The 27,395-nt window shown below is 37.1% G+C and overlaps 1 protein-coding gene across 8 annotated transcripts in view; it reads right to left on the reverse strand.

Annotated features, from left to right (window-relative positions):
• Window positions 1–27,395, reverse strand: part of GLI2 (GLI family zinc finger 2) — a 401,511-nt gene that overhangs the window by 281,212 nt on the left and 92,904 nt on the right. For 6 of the 8 annotated variants that reach the window (XM_074301788.1, XM_074301782.1, XM_074301783.1 and 3 more), the window contains one exon: window positions 16,328–16,511. In XM_074301788.1, the coding sequence (XP_074157889.1) occupies window positions 16,328–16,478 (151 nt within the window). In that variant the 5' untranslated portion in view covers window positions 16,479–16,511. Of the gene's footprint in view, window positions 1–16,327; window positions 16,512–27,395 lie in introns of those variants that run through there. The other 2 variants (XM_074301795.1, XM_074301789.1) reach the window with 2 other exon arrangements.

The raw sequence follows: 27,395 nt of genomic DNA on the forward strand, positions 1-27,395 counted from the left end.
TCTTGGGCAAATGACCCTTCATTTCTCTGAATCTCAGTTTCTTAGCCATAAAACAAAAAAGTTGGACTATATGATCTCTACTGTCCTTTCCTGCTCTGAAATTTGATGATTCTTCAGCTTTCTGCTTCTTAAAGTTCCCCAGTGACTAGCATAACAAGTGCTTAATAAATGTCTGTTGATTCAATATTCTCTTTATGATTTAAAGATGTATTTTTCTATCATCTAAGGCCCTTGAGAACATGTAAAGTATATATTTAACCCTAGATTTATTTTGAAAAGCAACACTCATATTTAGTCTTAGAATTGCCTAGTTTAACAATTTTTTCCACTGAACATTTAATACAAATAAATATTTTTAAAATGTCACTTTGCCCTTCTACCTAGCCAAAGAGAAACTATAATGTAATAATAATGTATTTAGTACTGTATAATTTTTCAACTTTTAATTATGATAGTATACTGCCTTTCTCCACCAAATCCTACTCTGGAAACTTATCATAGAGCAAAAGTGATCCTGGGTTCTCCAAGGATATCTTAGCAGAAAGCAAGCTCTGTGAAGTGCTTCTAAGTTTGAAATGTTTTGAGCATGAGATCACTAAAGGTTTATATGTCTCCTGTTAAAGAACCATCCATATAAGTTGAGAGATTCTCAAGGTAAGGCTGGCTAAAAGATGAGGGCACCCACTGAAAAGGGCATAGGATATAAAATCAGAGGACAGGCGTTCAGTGAAGCTCTGCCACTCATTGCTGGTTGGTGATCTTGGACAAATTACTTTACATATCTCATTTCCCTATTTGTAAAATGAAGAAGCTGGAGTGGATGAGTTCCCTTCTAGTTCTAAATTTATGTCCTAAAATGGGCAAAGGGAACGAAGTTTGGCATTTGTCATATGGTCTAGCGGAATAATCAAGGACTACAAGGTATGTGCACATATATACATGCATAATAAATATGTACACATAGACATATATAATAAATATATGCATATATAGTCTCCCCCACTAGACTGTGAGTTCATGGAGTGTAAGGACTTTATTTTGTTTTTCTTTCTATCACTAGCACTTAGCACAATATCTGAAGTACAGTAAGTTTGCTAATTGCATATTGATGCATGAGCTGCAGCCTGCTGCTAGTAAAGGCTACAGATTAATTCAGGAACTGCTATGCAATCCTTTCCCACTGCTCATCAGTTCATTAGTAACAAAGAGGCTTGGGAAAAGCCACAAATGACAGCCTGCTTCTATCACATCACACTTACTCAGAATCTTTTAGTGGTTCCCCAAAGTCTATACAAAACAGTCCAAAATCTTTAGCTTTCCATAGCCCACTCCTAAAAGGTTTTGAGTGTTACTTATTCCTCTTTCACAGCTCAATTCAAACTATAGGCAGTGGTGGGAAAAGAATCATAATTAAGACCAAAAAAAAGCCACATGGTTTTAAGTCCTTGCTTTGTCATTTACTAGTTATTCACCTAAGTTTATCTTTAGTTTCTTTAGGATGATATCTCTAAGGTTTTTCTACCTTTAAACTTATGCTCCTTTTACACAAACTTGCCAGCTTGAGTCACTGGGGATCCCTCTCTCCTTTGATCTCATTTGTACATTAAATATGGCAGTCTTTGCATACATACATTGCCTTAAACAATGATGGGGGTTATACTACTAACGATAATATTCCTCACCAAAAAAATCTTTGTATCTGATTTTAATAATAATAATTAAAATGTATTTAGCTCTTTAAGGTTCACAAAGGACTTCATGAAGGTAATCTTATTTTAACCCCACAACAACCCTGAGTAGTACTATTATCTTCATTTTATAGAAGGGAAAACTGCAGCAGATTGAGGCAAGTGAGTAGTGTTGGGTAATGCAGTCAGTGGGTGCCTAAGGCTATATTTGAACTCAGGTCTTCCCTGACTTCTGGTCTTCTGTGCTTTCCTACATGATAAATAACTCCTTTATTAACAGCTAGATTGGAACCTGAAAAGTCAGGATCATATATCACCCATGCTTCTTTGTATTCCTCAGGTATGGGGACATTTAACAAATATGTGCTGATTGATCGAAGATAAACTTTTTAACGACAACATTGCTATGGTTCTACTTCTTTTTAAAGTTTTTAATATTTTATTTTTCCAAATACATACAAAGATAGTTTTCAACATTCACCTTTGCAAAAGCTTATGTTCCAATTTTTTCTCCTTCTCCCCCACCCCAGCCTCCTCAAAACAAAGCAATCTGATATAGGTTAAATATGTGCAATTCTTCTAAACATATTTCCATATTCCTCATGCCTTGCACAAGAAAAATCTGACCAAAAGGGGGGAAAATGAGAAAGAAAAAAAATCAAAATAACAAAATAATAACAAATAGCAAAAAAAAAAAAAAAACAACAACAACCAAAAAAGGATGTTTTGATCTATATAGTCTCCATAGCTCTTTCTCTGGATGTGGATAACACTTTCCATTCCAAGTCTATTGGAATTGTGCTGAATCATCTCATTCTTGAACCAAGTCCATCACATTTGATTATCATATAATCTTGTTGTTGCTGTGTACAATGTTCTGCTCACTTCACTTAGCATTATTTTATGTAAGAGTTTCCAGGATTTTCTGAAATCAGCCTGTTCATCATTTCTTATAGAACAATAATATTCCATTACATTCATATAACATAACTTATTCAGCTATTTCCCAACTGGTAGACATACAGTAAATTTCCAGTTCTTCTTAAGGCCCCACTTCTGAGTTTTCCATTATCATTCAGAGAAGAAAAAAGAAGACCAAGATTCTCTAAACTCCTGTAACCATTTTCATAACAACTGAAATTTCTCATCCTCATTCCACTCTACCTCTTTTAAGGTCTTCTCCACTCCTTTCTGGTCTGGATAAAAACAACAACAACAACAACAACAAAACTTTTCCTTCATACTCCAATAAGGATTCCAAATAAATAAAAGGAATTTGTCAAAGGCACCAATAATCAAGAGATACCATGCACCATGGTGCAAAGAAAAAGACAGTCTTTTAAAATAAAGAGCCCTGATTTCTAGGGTAATATTTTCACAAAGTGACAGATATTAAGCAAGTCACTTCCCCTCTGTGGACCTCAAGTTCCATGTCTCTAAAATAAGGATGCTAGAATAAGTTATCTTTATAGTCCTTTTCAAAACTAATATTCTAATTCTTCCTATAGAGGTAACTAGGTGGCACAGTGGACAGAGCATTGGAATTGGAATAAAAAAAGGACTTAATTCACATCCAGCCTCAGATACTTACTTATCACTTAGCCATGGCTGCCTTAGTTCCTTACATAGATGGAGATTTGAAAGGGAAGTCAGATCCAAGTCAGATTATGTATGTAAAGCATATTGCAAAGTAGAAACCCTGCACAAATATCATCCACAATGAAAATTGCTGAATCTTAGACAGAGATCATCTAATCCAACCTTCTTATTTTACAGATGCAGACACTCAGGTTCAAAATGATTAAGTCAAAGTCATAGAGGTAGAAAAGTGGCAGAACCAAGAATCTGAATTCAGGTCCTGACTCCAAAGTTACCATTCTTTCCACTGGACCACCATAATGATGGTGATGAATAATTTCCTATTTTTCCTTTCATCCCTCACTATTTTGACAATGCCCTTCATGCTTATAGCTTTACCCTTAAAAAATCAACAGAGTAGTGAAAGCTAAGGGTTGGGGGTGTGGAACTTCTTGAATTAAAAAAAAATGTCAAAACAAAAAGGAGATTTCTACTGACCAGAAAACTGAATTCTTTGTAGGAGGGGGCTCTCAGAATTCATCCTTGGTTGCTCTGATACCCTAAATCCTACTCTTTAGGGGCTGAGCCTGAGGCTTGGGTTAAGGCATTGGCATTCAAGGCCATTTCCCCCCTGCCACCTGCCTGACCTGGAGAGAAGTCCCAGTGTTTTGGCCAGATGCAGCTGCAAAGCATTCAGCCGGATCCAATCAATTATTTAGTGTCAAAAAAGGCTTAATCTATGTGATAAAAGACTAGATGTTACTGGAGACTTGTTCCCTTTTAAAGTGATTTACACAATTTGCCTCCAGAACTTGCTTCCCTTAATGTAACAATTTGCTTTTTCAGTAATGGCCTTCTACTTTACTATTTTTAGGAGCCTTCTGGAACCTACAGAATTGCCTGGTTTGAATTTTTAGGGGCAAGGAAGAAGGGAGTCCCAGTTCCTGATCCTCTTCAAATAAGTACTGACACTCCCTTTTCGATTTTCCAAAGGATGGGTGGCCTGCAAAGGTTTCTGGGAAAGCAAGAATCAGAACGGGTTTGGCTTGGTCCACCTGCTAAGAAGCAAGAACACAAAAGTCCTGTCCTTATATAGTCAAATCAAAAGAATGGAACAGAAAAAGAATGGGTCTGGCCAGCTGAGTATTTTCTGTACTATTGTGGTTTGCTGGGAGGCCCAGCTATTGTCTGGCTATCCTGAGACGCAAATTGATGTCACATTCACTTCCTGGAGGTCTTGGGCACATAGCTGAAAAATTTCAAGCTTTTTGGAGCATACACATGAGTGGAGTGTGGCAGTAACTTTTAGACTAGAGGGACCTTAAAGCTCAACTGGTTCAATGCTCACATTTGCAGATAAGAAAAATAAAATCTAGGAAAATATTTTCCATTTATTTATTCTGTAATCTAATGATACTGCATTCTCTGTTTCTCCTCAAACAAGACACCCCATTTTTAGATTTCAAGCACTGTCGTTGCCTGGTCTCCATGCCAGGAACTTTGTTTCCCTCATCTATGCCTCCTTCACTCTTACCCCTCACCCCTCACCCAAGTTTTCTTTAAGTCTCAGTTAAAGGCCCACTTGTATCCCCATTAATTAGAACAGTGCATGGGACATTGTTGTTATTATTACTCAGTCATGTTTGACTTTTCATAACCCCATTTGGGGTTCTTTTTGGCAAAGACCCTGGAGTGGTTTGCCATTTCCTTCTCCAGCTCATTTTATAGAAGAGGAATACAAGGGAAATAGGGTTAAATGACTTGCCCAGGGTCACACAACTAGTAGGTGTCTGAGGTCAAATTTGAACTCAGAAAGATGAGTCTCCATCCAGCCCTAACGCTCTATTCAAGGAGCCACCTAGCTGCAAACCTGAGACATAGAAGGTACTTAATAAATGCCTGGGGAGTGAATAATTTGCCCACCATCACTAGAGATAAGGGGATTCACTCCAGTGTTCCACACTGCCCTCATCTCTGTCAAATTGTACACAAGGCTAGTCAGTGAAAGACCATGCCTTCCCAAGCAGAAGCAGGGAGTCTTGAGACACAGGTAGGCACAAAGGTATTTCTGGGGCCAGCTTTTGACAAAGTTGTAAAACTGACTGTTTATCTTTGGTCCTTTCCATCTCTCTTTTAGGGGTTCTTGCCCATCTTTTTAGTATGTCCTTCCTTTCTAAAGTATCTGCATTTTTAAGGAAGGAACCTTGAGAGGCTGTGCTTAAAAAAAATACTTTATTGCCAAATGGTAGCATGATAGGCCCCTGAGTGAAGGAGACATTTTGAAGTACAGTGAGTTTACCCATAGATGATACCACCTTAGGATCATGGAATGTAGAGCTGAAAGGGACCATACAGATCAAAGTCAAATTCAACTTTTTAAAACAGATGAAGAAACCAAGGTTCAGAGCAGAAAGATTGGCTAGAGATCAAGGGAATTTACCCAACGTTAAGTAGATAAACCAGGATTGTACTGCAGATATTCCAACTGTAGATTCAATGCTCTCAGCAGCCCATAGGTGTAAGGTCAGATCATGGATCCTCCTGGTCACTCAAAGGACTTAAGAGGTCCTCTTCTAAATCAGATTTTCAAAGGATGTATGGAAAGATTACAAGGGCAAAGGACTATGAACTTGAATGAGAAAAAATTATTTCAATATAATAATTTTTTTTCTGATCCTACATGTTATTTTAAAAACTATTTTGAAATGGGGTTCATAGGCTTCATCAGAGTACCAAAGCGATCCCAGCCACGAAAAAGGTTAAGAACTCCCATTCCGGATCATTCCTTTTCTTCAAGACAAGATAATACATAAATTTTCCCCAAAATAAGAAAAAAAAAAGTTAGGCATTGCAAATGAATCCCTCATCTGATCTAGGAGGTTTAGCTGCCTCTTGTGGTTTCAAAGTTCCAGATTACTCATAAATACAGAGTTTGAGAAATTCTGCACCTATAGTAAGCAGTGGCAAAAACCCCAGTTATGTCTGATTAATGCAGAGCTCCAAGAGCCAACTGCTTCATTCCCAAGATAAAAATCCCTTCCCACAAGCCATTTTGGCAACTCTCTCTCCTTCCTGTCCCAATCATGGCCATACCACCCAGGAGAAAAAGGCAAACTTCCCCTAAGCTGTTGTATTGCTATAGTGGGAGAAAATCCCAATAAACCAGACAGGAAAATAAGCAAGGCAGGGAAGCAGAGAACCCAAACAGTATGAGTGCTAGGACCTAATTCTTAGAGATTTCTTTCCAATGATTTCTTCTACAGATACTGGTGGAACCAGGTCCTAACCTTTCCCTTTCCCTGCCCCCAAGCCAAATCAAATCAAATCAAATCAATAAGCATTTGTTAAGTTTCTATTAGGTATTGTGCTGAACTCTGGAGATCCCAAGAAAAACAAAATAAAGCAAACAAGCAAAAAAAAATCCCTCCTGCTCTCAGGGAGCTCACAGTCCAACATACAAACAACCTAAACACACAAGATAAATTGAAGATATCTCAGAGGGAAGAGACTGGAAATAAGGAGGATTGACATCTCATACATATACAGATCTGATAGTATCACTTCTCTGCTCACAAACGGCTTACTTAGTAAAATTCAAATGTTTTCACCTGGCATTCAAGGTCTTATTCCATATGTCACCACATGACCTTTCCATCTTGATTTCACATCAGTTCCTTCCACACATTCTGTGCTCTAGCCAATTGGAATAGTCTCTCCTCTAAAGCTGACCCGAACTTTGAAACCTCCACTCCTTTGTTTTCATTGTTTTCTAAGCCTGGAATATCCTAAATCTTTTTATGTATTGAATTCCTACATATATGTTTTAAAAGCTGATCCACCTGCCTTGTTCTCCTAAGTCTTACCTAATCCCCTAGAGAGGGTCAGTAATGAACTTTCTCTTCCAGTATCTCACCTAGTATATATTTATCTGTGCTTCACTGATTCACTTATATGGTTTTTACAAAGTCATCATACTTATCTTTACATACATTCTTTTATACTTCCAAACTATATTCTCTTAGAGGACAAAGACTACACTTTATTAAAATGCTTCCCCTTTGCATATAGCAGGTACAAAATGAATGTTAGAAACTGAAAAGCATCCTGCTGTTAACAGAGACATCCAGGGATCACCCTCCTGCAAGAAAATTCAAACACTATAGACTTAAGATTAGAAAGAAACTCAGACACCATCTATTCCAAATTCTGCATTTGACAGATGAGGAAACTGAAGTTAAGTGTCTTACCTAAGTGCCTCTGTTCCTTGGCTCCCATGATTTCTCTCCTCTCTGGTGCTCTCTGCCCTCCTAGCCAAACTTCAAAGTCAATTCCTCAATGGGAGGCTTTGGCCAACTGCTTAACAATTCTAGGCCTCATTTTTTCCTTGGCAAAATTAGAAGCCCCTTGTGTATCTTTCAGCTCTAAATTTATGATCCTATGACCCTTATGTCAAACCCTATCTCATCTATTAAATTTTTTCTGATCATCCATCTCACCCTTTCCCCATCTTTCCTTTTTTATATATAGTAAGCATTTCTTGATTGGCTAATTCTCCATATCCTCCAACACTTCAAAAGAACTAGCAAGGTCTTGACCAAAATGAATTATGGTAGGAGTAACCAGGATTCACTGAGCCTTATCCCCTGTTATCCCTTGTCCCATTTGTATCTCTTAGTGTCTGCCTCCCAAGGAAATGCTGAACTAAATCAAGCTTTAACCTAAGTCTCATGGATTTTCTATTGCCTCTGTCCAAAGTAGTCCCTTGGCACTGACTCTTGACCCTGACAGGACATCCCAGAACTGTGAAGTTTAGTCCCTTTCATAAAGGCCACCCATTTATGTAGAAAAGATGCTCTAGCCTTAGAATTCCTCTTGGCCTACCTCAGGACTTCCCGCGTTCACGCCAAGTGACTTGTTTGACTTCATTATATACAAAGTATTTCCATAGATCAGAGGCAGTGAGACCTGGGCCACTAACAAAAAATAAATTACCACCCCATGATAAATGGTTCTATTAGCAATCCAGATTGTTAAACTCCGATATAACAGAACGGAGGGAGCTGGGCCCCATCTATTCTCCCTCCGGCGCATACTGAGTTGTAAATAGGTTATTTTGTGTGTAAATAACACATTAAAACGCAGCATTAGCTGTGTCTTTTGATAGAGAGGAAATTGTTACAAATAAATAATTCCGGACAGGAATGTAAAATAAGCCAGATTTAATAGTGCATGCCTGGTGTAGCCGTGTTAAACATGACTAAAATGATAAACCCCAGAATATACTAATAGTAAACTATGTTCTGACATCAAAGTAATGAGGCTGTATTTTTACCAAGCTTTAGAAATGCTAAAATTAGTTTTGACAGAGCCAGACGTCAGAAAAAATGTTCCCAACATAAACACCATCAATTTGGGAAGATGGTGTTTGGGCTGGGAGGGGTGTTAATGTAGGGGAGCACACCAGTTCTCGTCACCATGGGCAGTTACCATGGGGGAACTAGTAAAAGCAATGGTCTAGGAGTCAAGCTACCTAGGTTTTAGACTGTTTGCTAATAATAAGCTATTTGGATTTGGGCAAAGTAACTTCACCTGTCCTAGCTTCAGTTTTTTCATCTATATGAATGAGACATTATTCTACCTGAATGAAGTTTGTTAATAGTGGCTCTCTGAAAGTCATTATTTTCCTTAGACTTTTAAAGTTATTGGCATCTTAAGTGTTTGAGATTCTCATATTTTGCAATCATTTCCATATTCTCAATCTATCACCAAAAAAAAAGTATTTAAATGACTGTAGAGGAAGGTGGCCAGCATGGTGAGAGAATTAGAAAACAGGGTATCTAGGGATCACTTTATCATGGAGAAAAGAAAAACTAATAATAGCTAGTTTTTTATACATAGCTTTAAAGTTTGCAAAGCACTTTACAAATATCTGCTTTTATCCTCAAACACTTCTGGAAGGCTAGAGAGGTAAGAAATTTCAGGAGAAAAATAAAACTTGGACTGGATTTTGAAGGATAGGTATCGTTTGGATTGGAAAGGAGAGGTATTCCAGGATATGGGGGGGAAAGGCATGAGAAACCTTAGAGAGATGAGTCTAGCCAGAAAAGTTAGTAGAAGTCCTGAGGGAAGTAACATGAAGTAACATGAAGACCAGAAGGAGATTTGATAAGCTAGGCAATAATCATTTTAAAATTTCCAATCAACCCAGACACAAGAGCTTTTATATAATTTCAAACCAAGGCACTCCCTTTGGGATTGTAGTCACTGATACAATTTTCTGTGGATAGATGAGACCTTTTTGAAGCAACAGCTCCAATCCTATCAAGATGTATAACAGGAATTGGTCATTTGCCAAAGCAAGATTTAAAAAAAATCTTAAGGGAGAAAAGTGATTCCAAGAATAGTTTCCATCCAACCTAATAAAACCTGAAATAAAGTGTATTTACAAAAAAAAAAAAAAAGAAAAAAAGAAAGAAAGAAAGAAAGAAATGTATAGCTCTAGCAGAAAACACTAAGGAAAGGCTTGGAATCTAGGACTATTCAGGGAAAAGCAAATAGCACAGCAAGTTTTAAAAACCCTGGTGGGACAACTTACAGAGCTGGGAATTTGTACATACTTTGGCATCAACAGCAACCCATTGTCATCATCTCACCAGGCAATTTCCACACTGACAAATAAATGATGTACTTGGATCAATAAGCACAGGCCATTATGAGAATAGCATCAGATTCATTTGAGTTCTAAGTACAAATAACAGACTCACTTCTTGACTCAAACTGAAGCAATTTCCCATGCAACTAATCCTGCCATATAGCAGACCCACAGATACTAAAATAACTTCAGCTTGTACCTTACCACCAACTGCCCAATGTAAACAATTCTGTTCCAGCGTGTAACCCTAACAATTTTCAAGCTCACAGACTTAGCTACCACCTGATCAGCATCTTCTGGATCTGGGGACCAAGGAGAATATTTCTCCCCATCAACCATCCTCATGGGAGGGCGTAGCTGAGATCTGTAGGGTGTGCTTTCTGAAATTTCATTTGAGGTTGGGATTTAAAGTCCCATCTCTCCGCTGGGAGTCTTATTCACAGAAAACAGAGAATGCAGTCTTCATTTTGTCAAGATTCCATCCCCAATTCACAGACTTAGTGTTTTGAATCATCCCTAACCCTGGGAGTTTGGAATAGCTAATTCTCCCTTTCCCAGCTGAGGGACACAGAATTCAATAAAAAAGAGTTTCCAAAATCTCTTTGGCAAGAAGAAACCCTTTTCCAGGGTGAAAGCACGACAGCATTTGGATGGTTTCTATATGAACGAATGGGAAACATCTGAATCAAATTGCCTTTAAAATTACACAATTTTTAAAATTAAAGGGGGGAAAGAACCTTGGGTCAAAATGTGTTTTTAAGGATTTATGGAATCCAGAGTGTTGGACCAGCAGCTGAGGAGGCCTGGGGAAATACTTACCATTGACTTTGTCCAGCTTTCTTTTTAGGAGTTACTTTTAATAGACACTTTAGGATATGTGTGTGTGTGTATGTGTGTGTGTGTATGTGCATGTATGTTTTAAGTTCTAAACTCAATAGCACTTTATTCTTTCAATATTTACTTTCATTACCAGAGAAAATGAACTCTGGTGTGTTTGGCACTTTCAAATATGTTGGAAACATTAATGATCAGGTGGAGTAAGCCAAGGCGTGGGAAAATTAGGTTCTACTCTTAGCACAGGTACTATCTGATAGGCTATGAAACCTTAGGTAAGTCTCTTAACCTTAATCATTGTACCTCAGTTTCCTCATCTGCATTTGTCAATTAGACTCTTTAACTTGCTTCACCGTGACATTGTGAGGATCTAAACAGATTATAAATGTAAAGCCATTTTAAAAATACAAGGAAGTGTTACTACCGTGTTTCCCCGATAATAAGACCTATCCTGAAAATAAGACACCCACATACTCTTTAATATTCCGCTAAAATAAGCCCTCCCCCGAAAATAAGCCCTATCGAACTTACTATGAAAACGGTCATCATGGTGATCCCCTGCGCTATATGCTGCGTAGCGGTACCTTCAGTAAGCAGCGCCGCCCTCCCCTCCCGGGTGAAACGCATGTCGCGCTCCGAGCTGCATCCAATCAGAGCTGCAGCAGTGAGCGCGTCATCCTCTTCTTCCCTGGTGATTTGCTTGCTGGCGCTACTGAGAGCAGCGCCGCGGAGTAGAGCTGAGACAGGACCATCTAAAAACTCGGTAAGTTCAGTAAGCGATGGAGAATAAAATAAGCACTCAGGGGGCATGATGGAGGCTAAAAGGGGCATGATGGAGGCTAAAATGGGCATGATGGAGGATAAAAGGGGCATGATGGAGGCTAAAATGGGCATGATGGAGGATAAAAGGGGCATGATGGAGGATAAAATAAGCCCTCCCCTGAAAATAAGCCCTCTGGTGTTTTTTAGTCCCAAAAAAATAATAAGACAGTGTCTTATTATCAGGGAAACACGGTATATTTTAAGAAGCACTCTATTTGAAAATGTTACTAGATTTTAAGAGAAGAGAATTGCTTAGATTTTGTGTTTCAAAGCTGAAACCTATATGTAGGAAAATAATGTCTGGCAAGGATCTAAGAATCTTTTGTTCCTTTGAGTTAATAAAGGCAGAATCTGTGACTGTAACAAGAACCCATCATAGAGAGCACCCCTTCTCCAAGTCATCTGCTTTTCTTCTTTGTATTAATTAGATCAATCCTATATGGGCATCCCAACTAGTGGATGAACTACATGGTCATCTTTGCAATACATTGAACCCTCACGCAAAGGATCACACTAAATTTTCAACTAATCCCTCATAAAATCCACCCCACATAGGGGGTATTTTCAATTTAATAGGGGAATACAGAAAGGAAAAAAAGGAAAGAATAGTTGAATGTCAGGCTCAATAACAGACAGTGGAAGAAGTTTGTGGGGACGGGATGACCTGGACTGATGTTCCTTTAAAGCATGCCATCATGTAGAAAATACCTACGCAAAAGGTCTATCCTGGTTGTAGTGTTTACTATACCTCTGAGTATTTTAAAGAAGTTTATTAACACATTTCTCCTGCCTGAATTGTAGAATTTGCTCTTTATATCTCATTACATAATACTTTCATCACACCTCTCCTGACATCTTCAAACACTCCCTTTCCGACTTTCAGACTCGTTGATAATAAGACAAGAAATCTTAGGCTTGTAAATCATTCATTCTAAAGCAGACAGCTTGATGCAAATGTGGAAGACAATGTCATACACTTTGAAGAAATCAACTGTTACACTGCAGAAATCAGAAGACTTGTGAATCATAGAAAAATTGGACCAAAGGGACACTAAAATGTTAACGTCGAAATCATGGAAATTGACTGGTCCAAGTCTTTGCCTCCAGGCAAACATTATCCACACTATTGTAGAGAGAGTAGTAATTACTGTATCTTGTTCAGAAATGTCCGAAATCTATGCTTCAACCAAACTAATCTACTCACTATTTCTCAAACACACCTGGCATCTCTCTACTTCCCTGCCTTTGCTCAAAAGGTCTCATCCAGTCCTTGCTGCATCTTTGTGGATCAAAATCTTATTTTTCTTTCATAATCTAGCTCAATCACTACCTCTTGATTATCACAGCATCACAGAATGAGAAGGAACCTCAAAGGCTATTTAATCAATGAATCCTCAAACTGGTAACTTCCTTAAAACATCCATGACAAGTGGTCATCCAACCTCTCCTTGAAGATCAACAGGAAGGGAGAATCTCCCAACATCCCAAGAGAGTCCAACCTATTTGGGGTCTATTTGGAGTCAACTTTCATTGTTAGAAACATTTCCTAAAATGGAATCCGAATCTGCTTCTCTTCAACTTTTGCTTCCTGCCCCCATTTCTTACCCAAGCAGAGCCAAACAGAAAACAAATCGAATCCTTTCTCTCCTTAACAAATCATCTAATTCTTGAAGGCAGACATCAGATTCTCCCTCCCTCCCCCCCCCCAAGTCTATTCTTCTCTAAGCTAAACATTCACAATTCCTTCAATTAATAATCAAATACCAAGTTCTCAAGAGCTCTCACCTTCCTAGTTGTCCTCTTTTAGATACACTTCAGCTTGTCTATATTCTTGCATCTTCCCAGGATAGAATTCAGCAGAATTATTATTTCCTTTGTTCTGAACACTATGCCTCTCTCAGAGCTGACTAGTATTACATTATCTTTCGTGGCTGTTAGAGTGACAACATTAACTCTAACTTGAGCTTGTAGTCCATTCTACAAAAGTTCCTAGACCTTCTCCCTACTAATTACTATATTGTCATATTTCCTTCACATTTTATATATTTGTTCACATTCTATATATTTGAAGCTAATCTACTGAATGTAAGATCACCATGGAATTTTGCATTTGTCCCTGTTAAGTTTCATAGCACTTAATTAAATATAGTATTCTATGATCTTTTTGAACCTGTCATTCAGTATCTATTCATATTAGTTTCTCTTTTTTTCTGATCCCTATCAGAAAAATAAAGATAAGAGTTCTTATCTCTCCAAACTTGAGAAGTTCAGCTTCTATACCCTCCTCTATGTCACTGAGAAAAATGTTGCCCTGAAGTCTTTCTGGATCACCTCTAGAAACCTACAAGAGACATTTCCTCTGACTTCTAAATAGCATTTTGTACAACTGCAATGACACTTGTATAACTGCAATGACACATGCAGCTACAGGTACATACATATCTATCCAACTACACATATATAGATGTAGACATAGATGTATGTGCATAGATATAGGTATCTATATATGTACACTTATATGTATATGAAGTATGTGTAATTTAAAGGTTTCTCATTAGACTACAGTTTCCACAGGGTCAGGACTATATAATACCTAGCATACAAGAAGCACTAAGTAAAATTTTTATTACATGTATCAATATTCTAGTGTATAATCATTCTTTGAACCACTGTCAGCCAAGATATAAGAGCATAAACTGGATTTCCAGAAAGAGAGGAAAACAAATCTCTCTCCTGGTCAATGATTTAATTCAAAGAACTCCTACATATTTTCTATTTTCCATTCCACACTTGGTCCATATTCTACATGGCTATGGTGACAATACAGTATCTAGTACCAAAAATCCTTTCTTTCCTTCTCCTTTAAAAGGCTTTTGCTTGGGACAGCTAGATAGCACAGAGCTAGATAGAGCACCAGTCCTGTAGTCAGAAGGATCTGAGTTCAAATTCAGCCCCAGACACTTAATACTTCCCAGCTGTGTGACCCTGGCAAATCATTTAACCCCAATTGCTTCACATACACAAAAAGTCTTTTCCTTAGTTAACCTGAATCCAGCCCAAAGATCTCATATGTACTTTGATCTGCCACTTAAACAGGGCTCAATCTTATCAGAAATACCCAAATCCAGAGTTAGACACAAGTAAGGACCACCAATGGACAATGTCAAAGAGGAAAATATCATCTTTTCATTGCCTTTATCCTATTTCTGGAGAACTCTTGCACTATAGGAGGTCTTTATCATCTATAGCACATATCTTGTATAACCTAAATAAATCTGTTCCGGGTCACAAAGGGGATGCAAGAATACGTAAGCCATGAAGACACGAATTTTAAGAATCCCCATGTTATGATGCATGAAGGGGCATTTCAGGCAAGGGAGAGAATTGTTTTGAGAGGATCCTTTGAGAAGTTTTTCTCTCCAGTTTTGAAATTTTTAACTTATATCCCCCTGTCTTGAGTCAGTTACAGCTATCACTTATTGGCATGAGACATTTATCTTAGCCCTTCTTTTCCCTTTTGTTTTGAAAGAAAAGAAAGAAAGTGGATCTGTAACTTTACTTACAGTCAAAGAGCTTTCAGGAGCACCAAGAGGTTAAATAGCTTACTCAGGATCATACAGATAATATGTGTCAGCGACACATCAGGTTTTCCTGTCTCCAAGGCTGACTTTCTATAATTGTAGTAGCCTCTTTTCTCCTGCTCATTCTAATAAGTAAATAAATATAAATATATATGTACACACATATAAACACATTAATTTGTTTGTTTATATATAATATATACACATAAATATACATATATACATATACATGTTTGCATGTATTCCAACAAGAAAGCTATCACAAATGAGAGCCTCTGAAGGTTTTCCCTACACACAAATCCCCCAACTCACCAAGTTCAACTTACTGTTCTTCAAGCAAAGTGTCAGGAAGTAGGGGAGGCAATGGATGAGGGAAGGGAATACTTGCCTAGGACTACTTTACTTTAAGGCATGCAACTTAAATCACATGACCGCTATTTAGTCATTTTAAAGCAATCTTCTTAATGCATCTCTTCTGTCTCAGAGTGACAAAATGAATGGGAGAGTGGAAGCAATCTAGGTCTTTCCATTCCTGACAGAACAGAAATAGTTTTGTGGCTTCCAGATGGACTTACCCAGAAACAAGGGGAGGTCTCCAAACTGCCGCCAAACTTTCCCAAAGGGATATTGGCACCGACAAGTGGAAACCATAGAGTATTTCTCTTTTAGGCAGTAAAGTAAGAGGCTGCGGTTCTTATAGACCTTCTGTTATAATTAGCTTGGCCTGAAATTCACCTAAGGGTACTGAATCCCATACCTGACCCTTTCATTACAGCCTGGAGAACTAAGAGACAATTACTTTCCAAAACAGTCAAGGGCTGGCCAGCAAGCACAGAAACACAGATATCCCTAAAAACATCTCAGGAGCAAACTGAACTCTGAGTGTCACACCCAGCCCTCCACCCTCACAACCTTCTGATGTCCCAGAGCCCCACTGGGAGTTTGGAATAGCCCAATTCTCTTAGATCACAGATGGCCTCCTATGAAGAGGGAAAATTCTCAGACTGTCAGTCAGGGTGCTTGGGAATCCCCAGAGCAGAGCCCTCCTCCTCTCTTTCTCTCAATAAAATCAGCATGCTGGCCTGATGACATCTGCCACCATTCTAATTAAATTCTAACAGGCTAATGAAAAACACCCCTGCTGCTCTCAAAGTGTGCAAAGGATAAAGTACCTCCTTGGGCAGTCGATGCTGCTGCCGCTGCTGCCGCTGCCACAGTTAAAGGAGAGGCTTTCTTTCCTGTGTTGGTAAAACCATTCCCCTCCAGAATTGTACTTTTGGCTTCTTTCTTCTCAGCAGCAGTGGTTGAGGTGGAAGTTTCCATCTTAGACACTCATCATATTTGTCTGTGTCAAGACTAAAAGGGGAAAAAAGTAATGATTAGCAATGTTGCCACCAAAACCCCATCCATGAAACCCTAACCCAAATTTATAGCCTCATTGTTTCTAAAGTAAATAACTTCATTCTGTTGTTACTGGGATAATACTGTTAGTTAGTCACAATTATTATTACTTTTCAGATCCATTTGGTCTTGAACAACCCACCCCAGGAACAATGACTATAGGACTATCATTTTTAGTTGAAGTTGTAAGACTCAACTACTAAGTTTCTGAGTCTGTGGCACTAGGATACCATGCAGAAGCATCTTCTGCAATTGCCTTTTGCTGTTTTTCGTGGTGATTTCATTCACAACCTTCTCATTTTATAAATGAGCTTGTGTCTAAATAAATGTTGAATGTTGCTGCCATATCTTTCTAATCTTCAAAGAGATCAACGTTTTGGGTGATACTGTTTTTGAGTTTCTTAGGTTTCCTTGCTGCTTCTTTAGAGAGAAATGTATTTAAAGAACCATAAAGTGAATCTTAGGGATCATAGAAACCATTCTTTTCACAGATGAAGAAGCTGAGGTCTATGTAGAGTTTGAAGTTGTCATGGCAGAGTAGAAAGAAGACTGCACTTAGGAGTCAGCAAGTCATAGATTCACAAGTGAAAAGGACCTTAGATATCCAGATCAGAAGCTTTCAAAATTTTTGGTCTTAGAATCTTTTTATATTCTTAAAAAAATGAGGACTCCCAAGAGAACTTTAATTTTTATGGAATATACCTATCAGTATTTAACATATTAGAAATTAAAGCATCTTTGAGTTATAATGAAAAGTTTTGATCTCTCAGGTCCTTCCCGAAAGAGGCAGAGGATCCCCAGACCATACCAATGTTCTCAACTTTAAAAAGAACTGACACTCAGAGAAACTAAAATTTTTCTTTGTATCCCTAAATGGCCTAGCATTTTGCCAAACAAATAGTGAGTGCTTAATAAATGTTTGTTTATAAATGGATTGATCTACTGCCCATAGTCATACAGCTGATAAATGACAGATCTAGTATTTGAAACCAGATCATCCATTTTGAAAGCCAATGATTTTCCTCCTAGACTCCCGAATACCTTCTGGGATTTGCCACTTACTGGGTACATGATCTTGGAAAAAAACCTAACTTCTTAGTCTCTGTTTCCTTAACTATGAAATAGGAGAATTGACCTGTTTGAACATTAAAATTCTTTTCATCCCATAACTTATTGACAAAACTTATTGTTAGCAGGGTCAGGATTAGAACTCAGGTCCCTTACCTCCTAGCCTTCTTTTTCCCTTTTATTCCTTCTATTTCAAGGTCCATCTGTTTTTTTGAAGAATGTAGCTGAAGCTATACCCAGTTACTGAGATGGGTATTACTATGAATATTACATTATGGCAGAGTTATATAAATTACCCAGAAGTCTTGTGATATTGTCTGGATAAAAAGGACTTCAAGAAGTCATGTAGTCCATTTCTCTGTCCTAGATCACTCAAAATAGTTGAACTTTATTTTAAATTTCTCAAGGACCTCCAAAGAAAAAAATGAGGAAATATCATAGCCTCCCACAGACACAAGTTCCAATGTTAAAAAGTATTTAATGGTCAGGAAATTCTTTCCTATATCTAATCAAAAAGTAAGCCAATTTCCTCTAATTTTTTTCCCTTTGGGAGAGAAAAAAACAGCTGGTCTCTTTCAGTCCAGAGGTCTTCCCTCAACCATCTCCTCTCCCTACAAAACCATCCCTTGACCCCACTTACTAGGTAAAGCAAACTTAGTGGGACAAATTAATTCTAATTCCAAGGGAGAAATTTTATAAATCCAAGATATAGAACCACAAAATTTTAGAGCTGCAAGATCAGTCTCCTAATTTAATATATATGAAAATTGAGCCCAAGTGGGATGAAAGAAATTTAAGATCCTACGGGCACACAGAGATAAACCCAGTAGAAGAAATCCCAGCTCAAGATTCCCTCATATGTGGTAAGGAAATTGGAGGGGGGGGAGAGAGAGAGAGAGAGAGAGAGAGAGAGAGAGAGAGAGAGAGAGAGAGAGAGAGAGAGAGAGAGAGAGAGAGAGAGAGAAAGAGAGAAAGAGAGAAAGAGAGAGAGAGAGAAAGAAAGTGGGGGGGGGGAGGAGAAAACATTTTGCTCCTATCTATCGATATAATAAATCCAGAAATCACTGGTAGTGACCAAAATTTAGTGTTTTCAAATTCCTGCAATAGGCTCAACTCTTTTTAGACTAACTATAGAGGGTAAAACAAGGAATTGAGCAAATAGCAAATGAGATTCATGTGACTTATAAAGATACTCAAATATTTCAGATTTCCAGACATGTTATAGAACTCTTGGTTGCTTTTGGTTGTATTTTTTTTTCTCTTCGCATTAACCTACCCCGTCTCCACAAATATTTAAAGTTCTTTCTGTCTAAAGAATGAAAAATTCAAACAAATCAGTGAAACCTAAACCCTAGTGAGACTCGTTAAAGTGTTTCTCTTGTTTTCTTTGGCCTAAACTAGAATTAAAGCTAACCTTTTAAGAATCTGTCTCTCTTTGTCTTTATCTCTTATCTCTGCCCATTCTCACTCTTTTTATCTTTTCTCTTCGTGTAGCTGTGTGTCTCCCTATATGTGTGTCTCTCTCTGTATGTCTCTGTCTCTCCTGTTTTTCTCTATTTCTCTGTCTTTCTCTCTGTCTGTCTGTATGTCTCTCTCTTCTGTCTCTGTCTCCCTGTCTCTGTCTCCCTGTCTCTGTCTCTGTTTTTCCCTTCCTCCTTCCTCCTTCCCCACCTACTTTTGCATTTATTCATTGCTGGAGATTTTATAGAAGAGTTTCTTGCTATGGAAACCATGCTTCTGAAAAGTTGAAATTAAGTTCTAATTAGTAAGCCTTTTTGCAGTTGACTTGTTTTAAGAATATATTTTAAAGGTAAACTATCTCAAAACAATAATTTTACAGATGACTAAACTGAGGCTCACAGAGGTAGGACTAAAATCAGAGCCATAATTAGGAATTTCAGCACTGAGCCAAGGAAGTTGGGAAAACATTGTGCAGAGAAAAGTTTTGCCTCAATCAGGTATAACCATGCCAGGCAACTATCTGGATGGTAAAAGAGGATGTAAAGGACATAGAAGAGGGAGAAAGACTCAGGCCCTTCATGGAATGATGTATGGCAGGTAATAGGCGAAAGATGGGATTCTCCCATGGCTACAGACATAGGGACCAACAAAGGACCTTAAGATTGGGTCCAATGGCTTAGAAGACCATCATGAGAGGAAGTATACTCATAGATGTTGGTGCTCAATTATCCCAATTGATTGATAGCCCTGATCAGGTAAATCCCATTTTAATGAAAATCCAAACCGTCACAGAAATCAAAATAGGAGATAATTATTTGCAGTGAAAAGAATTTTGCAATTTAGCCAAATAGTCACCATTCTCTGGCACATTTAAGTATTTGTTTATGTTGTCCCTTCCAATATGTATAGCATTCTTCTATATTTTTGACTAACATATGAAAGGAACACAAAACATGAGGTGCAAAGCAAAGGCAGAAAGAAATTTTAGGTGAAAAAAAAAAGTCTGGTTGGAGCAAAGAGTACAAATTCTGAAAGAGGTGGGGAATACTTTGGAAAGGCAGGGTCGTTCAAAAGTAAAGAATTTAGAGAATGATTCTTTTTTTCAACAAGTATTTGTTGGACCCCTACTGTATGCTTCACACAGTGTACTATGTACTATGGAAAATTTAAAGGAAATGAAAAGCAGACTATAGTGGAACAAATAAAAGTTGATTTGAAGTCAGATGCCTTAAATATAGATCTAAGCTCTTTTACTCATTAGCTATGTGTCACAGGTGAGTCATTTACTTTCTGACCTCAGCTTCTTTATCTGTAAAAATAAGGAATTGGGCTAGATGACTTGCACTATGCTTTCAAGTTTTAATTTCTACTTTGTATTTCATTATTTTGCATTTATATGAATTTGTTCATTTTATATTTATGCCATGTACATATTTTTATGTACTTGTGTCTCCCTTTGAAATGTAACCCCTTCTATAAAACTGTGTTTACCCTTTGATCCAGCAGTATCTCTACTAGGTCTGTATCCCAAAGAAATCATGAAAAAGGGAAAATGAACTGCATGTGCAAAAATGTTGGTAGCAGCCCTTTTTTTTTTTTTTTTTTTTTTTTTTTTTTTTTTTTTTTTTAGTGATAAGGAACTAAAAAGTGAGTGGATGCCCATCAGTTGGGAATGGCTGAATAAGTTAAATATGGTATATGAATGTTATGGCATATTATTGTTCTATAAAAAATGATGAATAGGCTGATTTCAGAAAAGCCTGGAAAGACTTATATGAACCTGTGTTAAGTAAAATTAGTAGAACCTAGAGAACATTGTACCTAGCAACAAGAAGTTTATTGATGATCATTTGTCATGGACTTGGCTCTTTTCAACAATGAAATAATTCAAGGCAATTCCAATAGATTTGGAATAGAAAGTATTGTCTACATCCAGAAAGAGAACTATGGAGACTGAATGTGGGTCAAAGTATTTTCACCTTTTTGTTATTTGTTTCCTTAGGATTTTTTTTCTTTCTTATGTTTTCCCTCCTCTTTTGATCTGATTTTTCTTGCTCAGCATGACAAATATGGAAATATTTCTAGAAGAATTGCACATGTTTGAACCATATTAGATTATTTGTTGCCTAGGAGAGGAGGGAAGAGTTGAGAGAGGTAAAAAATTTGAAACATAAGATGCATGTTGAAAACTAAAAAATTTTGAAAAAGAAAAGGATTTTTATATAATTATAAAAATGAAATGTAAGATTATTTTATTCTTTTCACTTGAATTTCTAGGCCTAGTTTAGTGTCTGTCATAGTAGGTCCTTATAAATGCTTGTTGATAGACTGCTAGAAAATAATCTAAGACAAACATAATCCATGAGCAAGTATATGAAAGTATGGCAAAACATCAGGACTACCTCGGACTATTTGAAATAGCGTCCAAGCCCCAACTAGTCCCTAATCCTACCTAGCCCTCCACACCATTTTTCATGCTGCTATACAAAACTTTTTTTTTTTTTTTTTTTTTTTTTTTAAATTCACAGTTCTAATCACTTCGTCCTCTGGTAAAAAAAAAAAAAAAAATACAATCAATGGCTACCTACTGCCTTCAGAGCAGTAAAGTGCCTTTTTCAAATGACACAAATAGTAAGAAATAGATCCAGGATCCAGGGAATCCTTTGGTTCCTCTGACTTCAAAGTCCACTTTTCATTATGTTACCTGAGCCATGTATATATATTAATGTTGATGACTTATTTTGAATAATTGCATGATTTTTTTCTGAGTCACTTTACTGATATATGGTGCTTTAGAAAGGATACTACAATGGAAGTCAGGACTCTAACAACTGTAGGCTGTGTGACCTCAGGCAAGTGACTTAGCTTCTCTCTACTCCACCTCCTTTGATGCTAAAAAATAGTTGGCTGTGTGAATCTCTAAGGTGTCAAAGTCACTGCCCCCAGGGCTGCTGCAAAAGAACTAGATTAAAATGTAATTGGGAAGTGATTAACAAAATAAATAAAAACACTCAACAACTTACATAATGTTAATTTGTGGTTTTAGTCAATATGCAGCCCAAAGACATCCATTTTTATTCTAGTTTAATTAGCATTTGACTCAGTTCTAGGCTAAATGTATGGGTTTATTCAATGGCTAATGAAAGTCATTATAATATAGCACCATATGGGATTCTCTCAGGAATCTTTCCTAGTTGCAATCCAGACTGATCCCTAAACCTCTCACTTTCTCCTTCCTTACCCTTCCCTTTGATTCAACAATTCTTTCAAATCCCAGAGAGGTGAGAAGTGACTGGAGGAGAGACAGTTTAAATTGCAGGAATTAAGGGGATTAACACAATTTCTGGGTAAACAGGGAAGAGGTTCAGGGCCACTTTCACTAGCTGAAGCTTCTTTGACTGAAATTCCTCTATCCCCTAGTAAACAGGGATTTCTCTGTGTCTATTAAGAAGCTATTTGGAGAAGGGGAGAAAGGGAGATATTAAGTCTGGTTCTCTCCAGGGGACACTGTATACCCCAGACCTTTGATGTTAAAGCTAGTTCCCTCCAGGGACACTGTATAGCCTAAGTCTTTAGATTCCTTATACTGTGATCCAGGTGTGAGTTTACTGTATTTTCATTTCTCACAGGTCCTGCAGATAAGCTTCAAAAGAGGAGAGATTTGGATATGGACTGTTAATCAGCAGAAAGTGACAAAAATAAACAAACTCCACCCACACTGGGAAAGGCACTTTACTGGTACTTTTTTTTTTTTTTTTTTTTTTTTAATTACCAACTGAGGAAAATCTAGAAAAGTAACTGGGGAAGAGGGGAAAAAAGAGGAACAGCAACAAATCACCAAGAAAAGAGAAGGAAAAAACTTCTGGGAAAGACAATGCCTATCCTGGCTGGGTGTTGTAAGCACTTAGTTTTGTGACTTTGAGAACATTATAGAAATCAATATTGCCAAATGAAGAGTTGGATTAGCTCAGGAAATTCTAAGGTTCCCCCAGCTCTAAAATTCTATGTTTACAGTTAAAAGAAAGAAATACAGAACTGAGAAGCACAATAAGAATTATTATGCGACTTAAAATCCCAGATACCCAACAATTCTGAATTAATCTAATGAGGGAGTCAAAGAATTAACACACCGTTCTCCTAGCTCTATCTGTCTTCTTAGATAAGATATCTCTCTTCCCATCTGAATTTAGTTATTGATGGTCCATCATTCCATCCTTTCATCTTTTATTTTCCAGCCTTGCCTTGTCCATTGACATGCTTATACACTGTCTATTTTCTTTTCTTTTTTTTTTTTTATTCATTTTTCCAAATTATTCCCTCCCTCCCTCCACTCCCTCCCCCCCCATGGCAGGTAATCCCATACATTTTACATGTGTTACAATATAACCTAGATACAATATGTGTGTATAAATACCATTTTCTTGTTGCACATTAATTATTAGCTTCCGAAGGTATAAGTAACCTGGGTAGATAGACAGTAGTGCTAACAATTTACATTCGCTTCCCAGTGTTCCTTCTCTGGGTGTAGTTATTTCTGTCCATCATTGATCAACTGGAAGTGAGTTGGATCTTATTTATGTTGAAGATTTCCACTTCCATCAGAATACATCCTCATACAGTATTGTTGTTGAAGTGTATAGTGATCTCCTAGTTCTGCTCGTTTCACTCAGCAACAGTTGATTTAAGTCTCTCCAAGCCTCTCTGTATTCCTCCTGCTGGTCATTTCTTACAGAGCAATAATATTCCATAACCTTCATATACCAAAATTTACCCAACCATTCTCCAATTGATGGACATCCATTCATCTTCCAGTTTCTAGCTACAACAAAAAGAGCTGCCACAAACATTTTGGCACATACAGGTCCCTTTCCGCTCTTTAGTATTTCTTTGGGATATAATCCCAATAACAGCAATGCTGGGTCAAAGGGTATGTACAGTTTGACAACTTTTTGGGCATAGTTCCAAATTGCTCTCCAGAATGGCTGGATTCTTTCACAATTCCACCAACAATGTATCAGTGTCCCAGTTTTCCCACATCCCCTCCAACATTCATCATTATTTGTTCCTGTCATCTTAGCCAATCTGACAGGTGATACACTGTCTATTTTCTCTCTGTGTCTCCTTCTCTCTCTGTCTCTCTCTTTCGTCTGTCTTTCACTCTCTATCTCTGTGTCAACTTCTAGATTTCATAAATATACATCCAGTCATCATATACAAGCACACATGCTTTTTTATGCTTCAATCTGTATTCAAACACAATCAATTTTTCTCTGGGTATGAAAAGAATTTTTCATCATGAGTCCTTAAGCGTAGATGTGGATCATTGCATTGCTGAGAATAGTCTAGTCATTCACAACTCATCATCTCAAAACATTGCTATTACTTTGTACATGATACATTTCACTTTGCTTGAGTTCATGGAGCACTTTCCAAGTTTTTATGAGAACATCTTGCTCATCATTTCCCATATAATAGTAATATTTTATCATAATTACATACTGCAATTTATTTCCCAATTGATGGCTATTCCTCAGTTTCCAGTTTTTTCCTTGAGAAGAGAGCTGCTAAAAGTAGTTTTGTACATATAAGTCCTTTTCCTTTAAAAAACAAAACAAAACAAAATAAATAAAATAAAACTCTTTTGGGATTCATGCCTAGTATTGGTATTGTTAGGTCAAAGAACATGCATGATTTTATAGCCCTTTGAGCATACATAGTTCATATCTTTTGATCATTTATCAATGGGGGTATGGCTCTTACTTTTTTTTTTTTAAATAAATTTGACTCAGTTCCCTTCATAATAAATATACATGCTTAATCTGTTTGCAAGTGAAATATGAATCTCTGAACAATTATGTGTAAAGTAAAAAAAAAAGATAAATTCTACTTTGAATGCAATTGAGGTACAGTTATTTAAAGGAAATTCTTTGGTGAAGAATCCATTTGTAAAGCAAATACTTGAGTGTCTAATATTCGAGTTCAACATATGAAGTCAGAAGATCTGGATTTGATTTTTAGGTTTAGCTATATATGTGAGTTTAGGCAAGTAACTTGACTTCTCTCTGAGTCTCGTCTTCCTTAACTATAAAATGAGGGAGTTGACACCAATGATCTTTAAGGTGTCTTCCAGTTCTAGGATTATTTTTCTATCTGGTTGTATACTCTAGTTTTCCTATAACAGGTTGGCTTAAAGTGAGATACAAATATGTGGTATACTTCATTCTCTCAATCTACCAATCTTATGACTCTAAGTTCTATGATTCAATTATCTTTCTACAAACCTTCTAATGTAGTTCCTACCCTCTCCAATTGTATGTGAGGCTGACAACTTATGTGATTTGTCCAAAGTCAAAAGGACTAAATATCAAAGGTTGTATTTGAATTCAAGTCCTCTGACTTCAGCAGCTAGGTGGCATAGTGGATAGAGTGCTGAGCCTGGAGTTAGGAAGACTCATCTTCCTAAATTCAAATCTGGCCTCTGGTACTTGGTAGCTACGTGACCCTGAGAAAGTTACTTTAGCCTGGTTTCCTTAGTTTCCTCATCTGGAAAATGAACCAGAGAAGGGAATAGCAAACCACTTGAATATCTCTGCCAAAAAACCCCAATCAGAGTTATAGGAAGCTAAACACAATTGAAAACGACTAAACAACAACATTGAACCTCTTCCAGTCAAAAATGTATGCCATACAAACAAGTGAATAGTGTTTCATCTGTAAAGAAGAATGTGGCAACATCTAGCCTAAAATGTACTTCACAGAATCTATGAAAACTAAATTAGAAAGAACTCTAATTTATTCAATGACCAAGCACAATTCTAGAGGACAGATGATAACATATACTATCTACTTCAGATCTTGGGGACTCAGACCTCAGCTCTAATTATAATTATAATAAGGGTTATAATTATCATTATACTATGTTGCACTACTTTACTTACCAAGATTTTCACCAAAAAAAAAAAAAAAAAAAAAGGAAAAAGATTTGTTTTGTTTGATTGTACATAATTGGTCACTTAGTGATACTGCAAGCTTAGTCAGAAGACAAGAGTTTGAATCCTGTTTTAACCCCCAAGCTGTGTGACTCTGGGAAAGTTAGTAATTTCTCTCAGATTCACATTCATTAAAAGGGTATAATAATAGCCCTAAGGTGGTGGTGAGGAGTAAATAAAATAATATCTTTAAAAGCACTTTGAGACCTTAAAACCCTATATGAATGCTAGCTAATGTTATCTGTTTTTCTTCCTCCCCTTTTCCCCAATGATAGTAGGGGGAGGTAAAATGAAAGAGAAAGAAAATAAATGTTTGTTTAAAACACTTTTTTGAAATGAAACAAAAACAAAGGAGATACTAAATGTGAAAATTCTCAGTATGTAAAGTGCATTATAAAGGCAACATATTATAACAATAATTTTAATTTTATAATTACAATTAGAAGTCTGAGTCCTCAAGACCAGAATGCTTGTTTTATCTCCTTATTTTGTGGTTTTGAGTCAGGTGATTCACTCCCTGGTGACTCAGTTTCTTCATTTGTAAAAAGGGGATCTTCAAATGTACTTCCAACAAATTTAGAACATTTAAGCAAAGTTTCAGCCTCCTAATATAATATTTTGCATACTTAATAAATGTTTATTGAATTTAACTGAAATGATTGAAATTTTGTGATTATATGCATGTCTAGGAAAATACTTAAGATCAAAAACAGGCTCTATCTTCTTTAGTAGGGACCATATGGAAAGAAGTTTCCACATACAACTTTGAACCCCATCTCCCCTACTTTGCACTCACTTTAAAGTCAGAGGTCTTGGCTTCAAATCCTGATTTTGATACTAACTACTTGTGTGTCCTTGGATAAGTCACTTAACATTTCCAATGGCCTCAGTTATCTCATTTGTAAAATGATGACATTGGACTTAATGGCTTCTGAGGTCCTTTACAGCTTTAAATCTAAGAACCTAATGTGCAGGAAACTACTTCTTGGGCAAATTGTTCCTTTAGCCACATTTCCTGGGGTTAGAAATTGGTTTAGCAGCAGCATAAACCCATGGTGAATTTAGATCATGAAAGACACTAGTGTAGAGTGATCATAGTAAGAAAGTTTCTTCTAGAAGGAAATGACAAATCACCTCAAGATCTTTGCCAAGAAAGCTCCAAAATGGAGTCACAGTAGTACTGAACAACAACAAACAATGTTCAGGGAATTTGATGTTTGCTCAAGGTTTTATATATCTTATATAAAGTTGTTAATTTGTTATTCTTTCTTCCTGTGCTCTCATATCTTTTCAAAGTATTTTTCCTCTTGTGTTCTAAGTT

This window comes from Sminthopsis crassicaudata, chromosome 3 (genome assembly GCF_048593235.1).
Source record: "Sminthopsis crassicaudata isolate SCR6 chromosome 3, ASM4859323v1, whole genome shotgun sequence".
In the NCBI taxonomy this organism is placed as follows: domain Eukaryota; kingdom Metazoa; phylum Chordata; class Mammalia; order Dasyuromorphia; family Dasyuridae; genus Sminthopsis; species Sminthopsis crassicaudata.